Below are 7,396 nucleotides of genomic sequence, written 5' to 3'. Positions count from 1 at the left end.
GGACCCAAAAGTAAGAGTAGCCAGGTACCAAGATGCCTGGGGGCAGCCCTGCTCCCACTCCATGACTCAGTGTCATAGTTACAAGAGAGGGGAGTGCCAGGAACAGGAGACAAGTGACAGAGTACTCTCCGATAGCATCCCAAACTTCTAAAACTCACTTCTCTTAGGTCAACAGCTGCATGTTAGCTTTTAGGGAACATTAAAAGGCCAAATTTTTTAATTTCAGAATCTACAAACAGGAGTTCACAACCCCAAGTAAACCTGTAACACAATCTGGATTGCCATCCAAATGGAAATGTGGCTGCACATGAGCTCCCAGGGCAGAACCAGGCCCTCAGACTTCAAGCATGGCCACCAAATACTGTATTTCGGAACAACTGGACAAATGTACCAGCTCACCTCAGCTGCTTCCCGCAGCAAAGTTCCCAGTGTTTGCCTAATTTCACTTTAAAATTTCCACATCTTCCTTTGTGAGACTACTGCAAAGCACAAGTATCATGTGAGTTTCTTCAAAGACTCTCTCTTTCATAGTTAATGTCTGATCGTTATCTGCTGTGGTAACACCAAATGGCAAAATTGTTTCTGTCAGGAGACAGCTCAGGACTTTCTTCCCATCCACTCCTTACCTCATAGGCTCGAGAACCAGTAATATTCGCTAGGTGCTGTGCTCCCCCCACGGCTTTCTCTAGAGTGTTGCACTGGGAAGCTGTGCTGGAATCCATCCAGATGGGGCTGTTACTGACAGAAAAACAATCCTGCAATGAGCAATATTCCTTATTAGTAAGTCCGATCTCTAAGAAGTCCCTGCTAAAGTAACAGCAACACAGCAGATCTACATATCAGCATTTTACGTTGCAGGGGCACACAACTCAGCTAAACAAGAGGAAAGGTTTGCAATGAGAAAAGCAATGTGTAAGGATCAGAAAAGGACAGTGTAGTTCTCCCTTCAGAGCTCTTTTATGTACATTACCTTTAGTGACTGATGTAAAGGCAGCTCAGACGACGCATTCTTTAAAATCTGGATGCTTCCTTTTTTCCAGTACACACTCCCATGTTGCTGTAGAAAGTACAGAAACAAAAGTTAGAGATGTCCTTCCAAGCTATGAAGTTCATATCCCTGTCTGAATTTCAAACTCGAAAGGACAGAGAACTCTCTCCAAACTAGGACCAAAAAATGCACCTTTTCAAACCAAATGCCTCATTAAAAGACTCTTTTAAGATTGAGTAAAGTATACACTATACTGGAAAATGTAGGAGTCAAGAGACAATTATGATTTTGATGATAGCAGTTTCTGGTAGGAACTATTATTATTTTATTCTGCTAATGGCATTAGACACTTCTTTGAGGGCTCTTTGGGCTGCAGTAGGGCTCCACAGTCAAGACTGAGTTCTGCATTATTTCAGCACAACTCCCAGATTCTTCAGTTACATGCCTGCCCCAGTCACCTCTAACACACTACATAATACTGTGAGAGTTATTTTGGCTCCATCTCTCAGGCAGCTTCCTGAAGCCAAGCATCTCTAGTTATGCACCTGCAGGAAACCCCAGGCAAACTGCAAAGCACCACCCAGTGACCCACAAATAGCTCAGATGACACCAAGTGCATACAGAACCCTCTAGGCACAGAGTACTTGACCACAGTGTCATCCAGACTGCATTTCACATCCCTCTGACATTTGTCCATACAATCCAGACCAAGTTTGTCCCTTCTGTGGGACAGACACTGGCACATCAATGCACCTCCGCAGTGATTTGCAACATAAAGACGAGGTTCTTCAAAGAGAAGAGGGAGAGAGACAACACAGGTTGGAAGGGGACAACTACATGAAATCTGTTTTACATGAAGGAATCTGAACATAGCACCAAATTGATACCCCCAACTTGCTGGAGGATGGGTAAAATAAAGGGAATATAGGCAATCTGGAAATGCACTTCCTTTTTCCACTTGAGTAAGCTGGGGTTACTTGGCAGTTTCTAACTTCTGCTCCATTGAAGAATTCAGAACAGAGCCTTGATACCAGCCATGATTTTCAGACACTTTGCTCATACTTTCAACTGAAATAAATGAAACATGGAGATCAAAGCAAGAGCTTTGATTAATTAGTCCCAGTTATATCAAGATGAATAACCTAAAATTCATGTGTCAGAATTAGCTATTGCTTTGGTGCTGTCCTCACCCTGAATATCATCTGTGAAAGTTATAAAAGACTTCCTTGTTTCACCAGAGTACTAGGAGACTGGCTAAGCAACTGAATGTCAGGATGGGTTTTATCAATCTCAGAAGAAAGGCATTAAGCACTACAGGCTAAATCATGGCAGCATCTTTGTCATTTCTGCATCAAACACTATCATCAATTGGTTTCTGTTGTTCCTAAGCAGATCTCTAACCTAGCCAACAAAGGCTCTGCTCAATAGGATGTTACTATGCCTTTAGCAAACTCTGCTCCTCACTATTTTTTCTGTCCGATTTCCACATCCATCTGAATATACTGAAATAAAAGATGATCCCAGTCATTTCAGAAATGTACGTATAAAGAATTTAAACAATGAGAAACCAACTTGTTGTGCGCTATACTGATCTAAACACCACCACTGTAAACTCCATCCTCCACTCCCATTACCTTCTAGTGATTGCTTTGTGTGCTTCAGGTTTTAAGCTCCCCTGAGGGACGTGTCTTTTAATGGACACTTACGTAGAAGTTTTGGTCTTACCTGATGTCATTATGGTCACCTGCAACACAATCATTTAAGTGAAATTTATCACTATGCCTTATAGACTATTGAAAATACAGTAAGATTGACTTTTTTTCTTTATAAACTAACCTGGCCAGCACCAGACAAAGCTCTGACTTGAGAGAAGTTAAAGCCCGAAGACTTCATCTTTTCCAAAATTATATCCAGAGCCTGCAAAAATAAACAGAATCAAGAACCAAGAATGACTGTAATGAGCTATCAAATTATGCATACTCACAACCTCTGGAATTAAATGGTAAATTCATGTCATCACGGATAAGAGTTCATTGGCAGATAATGAAAAATTAGCTAATGACTATGGACTTCTCAAGAAGCTGCATAAATTAATTTACTAAGTAAGAGCCCATAAAAGAAAAGTTGAATCACACAGGGAAAAAAGAAAGAAAAAAAAAGGAGGGGGAGAGATCTTTAAACAAGCTGAATCACAAAGATCCATTCTTTGAAACATAAATAAGAGGCAAGAGTTAAAGAATTCCAACTCATTAAAAAGCCACTTTAAAGAGTGCCAGGCACAAAGCATGCTTTTTCTACTCTTACTTTTGGAAATCTATGAGATCTTAATGGGGTGCACCCTGCAGCCCATCCTACAAGATGTTTGGTATCCTCAATACCACTGCCCCCAGTGTCAGCTGAAAACTTGGGGCCTCTTTAATATAAGGCTAATGCAAGTGAATTTTAGCACTTTAAGCATCTAGGTTAATTTTGTTCTTGCCCCATTTTCCCCAAGTTTAAAACCAAAAATTAGGGTTTAAAATAATCTATATAGTCTGGGACATGCTGATCTGACTGAGACTATCTTGACAAATGATAGCCACTGCAAGACATCAAAATTTCCTAAGAAACATCACATACCTATATCATCATACTATTAATTTAATAATTGCAACTGTTCCTCTTCATTATGGTTCAAAAGACCAACTGCAAGCAAATACACCAAACCTTTCTCAGCTGCTGTGGATCATCAGCTGGGGGTTCTGTGACCTTTCAAATATCTTAACTATTCAAATCACACCAGTAAGACAAATTTACATAGCATCATGTGAGAGCAAGTGTTGCAGAATCTGCACAGCAGCAAGGAAGGCCTAATTTAAAATAGAAAAGAATGTTGTATTTCAAAATAAACACCAGTCAAAGTGACTGGGAATCACTGAATAAATTGCTCTAACTACCTACCATTTGAGACATCAATTTCTTAGCAATGCTTATGCTAAAAATATAGTGCAAGTAACCTGGATGCTACTAAACCACGGATTTAAGCTAGGGAAAGCAACAGCTGCCCTTTCTGTGTATGAAACAAGAAGATGAGGGGAAAGAGACTTCTTTTTTCAAATGAGGGAAAGTCAGGAAAGGATTAATCTCACACACAACGCTATAATAGTAGAGAGTGAATAAACAAACAAAAAACTCCTCAAAATGTTAGCAACTTCCACTATGTTTGTTGATAACATTAATATTTGCATAACAAACAATCACACTTAAAAAAGAAAGAAGCAGAATACAGGCAATGTTGATTTGAATGATGAGTTTCACCATTGTTTGGAATACATTTCCATTTCAGCAACAGCACAGAAGTCCAAATGTATAAAGCTTGTTCATACCTTGACCCACATTAGGACAGGAGAAGTGACTGTCAGTCTGTCACTGTGGATATAGACTCCACCTTGAGTCCTACAGAAAAACAGTGTATTCTCTTGGTAAATTAAGCACTTTTTTCCCCACCAAGCAAAGTTTTATTCAAGTTTTTTAATAACCAGAGTTTGCAATGCTTTTATGTTAAAAGCAAGGATACAATCAGTGCTTGAAACCTGAAAAAGTAAAAAGCCAGCTCCTAGGAGGTGACATAAGAGATGTTTGACCCAATTGCAAAGTAATTTGCAAGGAAAGGCTCTGATCTGAAGTAAGATCTGTGATAGGCTCCAGTGCTGATACTGCTCACTGACTCCACGTAATTTATAGTTGCATTTAAGCTTCCTAACGGTCACCTTTAGTGGCTTGAATCTAGAAGATGAAATTCAATTTTTGCTGTTAAACCATCAAGTAAGTAAATGTACTTCACTGAAACTTGTGACCACAGAGGATGACATTTGTAATTCTAGCCTATCAACTGAAATAAACAAATATTGTAATCCTGCATCCTATTGCGAGATTTGGAACCACTGAACTTGGCTCCAAATGCCTTTTAGAAGCTCCCCTCATGCAATTTACTTGCTGTTATCACAGCATTCCACCCTGGCACAAAGGCAACACTTACTTGTGTGTCTCAAAAAGAAACCATCACGTCCACAAGACTGAAGTTCCAAAAGAAAAAAAGAAGTTTATTTACACATAATACTTTGTGGTAGATAATTTTTTTCCTCATTTCTTGTTGGGACTTCTTGCCACATTTATGTAACAAGGCAGGCAAGAGTGTATACTAACCTTGTCAAGCATGAAACTTGCACATGGCATGAGCTTTTTTCATTCCTCCCCACATATCAATGACACCAAAAAAGGCCACAGCCCCACTGCCCCGATCCCCAAAGTTCTAAATTATATTATTCAAGTAAAATATAAAAAGCCTTACTTAAATTCTGGAAGGTCTTTATCAAAATGAACATTATCCTCATAAATGACTCTCAGCTGTTCATCGATAGCAATGACTTTCAGCTAGGAGATATAAAACAGGGTGTTAACAAAAACTAACAACAATTAAATAGCACTGACAGCACAGTTATAATAATACAATTCTCATAGACGAAATGGAAAAGATCATCTCAAACCATACAACTTGCTGAAAGTATAGGCACAATTTTACATTAAACAAATTATTATGTGAATTCCCAGGATGCCACCTATTCAGTAACAGCAAACAAATTACCAGGTTCGTAGTTTTCATCATGGTAACCAATTTTTCCAATTTCTCCAAAGAATACGGTATCTTAGATTAAAGATGCCATATACTGGGTTTTTTCCCCCCCGTCCTCTTTTTGCTCCATCTTACCAAGAAACCTAATATACCCTTAGGACACCTTGAGGATCTTCCGTGTTTCCCAAACAGTGAGTAAATCAAACTCTACCGGTCTGGCGGAGCTCAGAGGGCATTACACAACTGCATTCTGAGCCTCTGCAAAGTATGCAAAGCAATATCCCAAACAGGTAACTCCATAAAGCCAAGTTTTCTTGCAAGCACAAACTAGAAGAGTACTACAACCTTTCCTAGTACACATCCTTTCACCTAGTACAGAGAAAAACATTAACAGCCTGTAAGAGTGGGAAGGTAGCACACATTTTGCGCCTATTTCAACAACGGAGAAAGTGCAAACTGCTGCTAAAGGAACAGACAAAAAAAACCCATACCTACAAGGACTAAGCTATCTCAAAGAGTTGCATTCAAATAACAAGGCCATCTCCATTTGAGCCATAATAATGTAGGGCCATTATTTACACGCTGGCACAGCTCATTACCAATCTGATACCCTGCACTAGCTTTAAAATGGCTCTGACCCACTGCAGCTTAATTGGCTTTCTGCTTGCAGCACGCGCCCTTAAAAAACACTTGATCAACCTAACCTGGATCTGTCTTTTCAGGCTCCCGAACTTCAGCACAACCATAACGAAGTGATTTATGCTTATACAACACCTATTTTAAACATATTCTGGTCTACGCACAACTTGGGCAGAGTTTCTATTCACAGTGCAGTAATACCTGATTGAGTCAACAAGTCAAAATTTCAAGAAGCAACCTGAGCACCCAGGCTCACAATCCTACTCATCTTGATTCACATGGGGACACTGGAAAAGCTGGATTCAGGTGCAAGCTCCAGCTCCCAGCCTGCCTGATGCCACAGGCAGAGAGGTCTGCATGATGAGATGGGCCACAGTACTTCTTTCGAGGATTAAATGTATCCCCAGCAGGATGGAAAAGTAGGATACATCAGGACATGCAGCCTACAGCTTCAGAAAAGAGATGAGACAAACAGAAGGGACGAAGGATGTGCTTATGCAGGTGAAGAGAAGGAATCACAGAATGATAGGGTTGGAAGGGACCTCTGAAGATTATCTAGTTCAACATCGCTGCCAGAGCAGGATCACCTAGACCAGGTCACACAGGAACATGAGCAGGTGGGTTTTGAATGTCTCCAGAGAAGGAGACTCCGCAGCCTCTCTGGGCAGCCTGTGAGGTTTTTGTGACCACTGCCACTGTAACCACTGAGCGCACCCGAGAAGAATCTGGTCCCATCCTCCCAACACCTGCCCTTTTGATATTTAGAAGCATTAATGAGATCCACCTTCAGTCTCCTCCAGGCTAAACGGACCCAGCTCTCTCAGCCTTTCCCCATATGGGAGATGCTCTAGTGTCCTCATCATCTCAGTGGCTCTACCCTGGCCTCTCTCCAGTAGTCCCTTGTCCTTCTTGAACTAAGGAGCCCAGAATCAGACACAGTACTCCGGATGTGGCCTCACCAGGGCACCCTATTAAGAAGGAAGCATACGAACAGCCGGACACACACAGTGCCTGTGGCCCAGAGAAGCCTTAAAACACAATGAAGTGTCAGGAATTATTCAGCATCAGCTGTGCCAGGCTGTTGGTGGATGTGAATCCGTCAGCGCCCAGCTCGTCCCTACTGAAATGAGGAAACCCCTGCAAAGCAAAACCGTCGC

General features: G+C 41.0%; 1 protein-coding gene across 1 annotated transcript in view; it reads right to left on the bottom strand.

Moving 5' to 3' along the window:
- Positions 1-5,401, bottom strand: part of XYLB (xylulokinase homolog (H. influenzae)) — a gene marked incomplete at its 5' end in the record, with an annotated part of 81,179 nt that extends 75,778 nt beyond the window's left edge. The window contains 5 exons of the mRNA XM_010181327.1: positions 627-755; positions 971-1,057; positions 2,825-2,905; positions 4,354-4,423; positions 5,319-5,401. Of these exons, the coding sequence (XP_010179629.1) occupies positions 627-755; positions 971-1,057; positions 2,825-2,905; positions 4,354-4,423; positions 5,319-5,401 (450 nt within the window). The remainder of the gene's footprint in view (positions 1-626; positions 756-970; positions 1,058-2,824; positions 2,906-4,353; positions 4,424-5,318) is intronic.
- Positions 5,402-7,396: the final 1,995 nt, after the last annotated feature.

The sequence above is a fragment of the Mesitornis unicolor genome, unplaced genomic scaffold, assembly GCF_000695765.1.
Source record: "Mesitornis unicolor isolate BGI_N332 unplaced genomic scaffold, ASM69576v1 scaffold7903, whole genome shotgun sequence".
NCBI classification, from domain to species: Eukaryota; Metazoa; Chordata; class Aves; order Mesitornithiformes; family Mesitornithidae; genus Mesitornis; species Mesitornis unicolor.
This window is presented reverse-complemented; position numbering and strand designations above follow the sequence as displayed.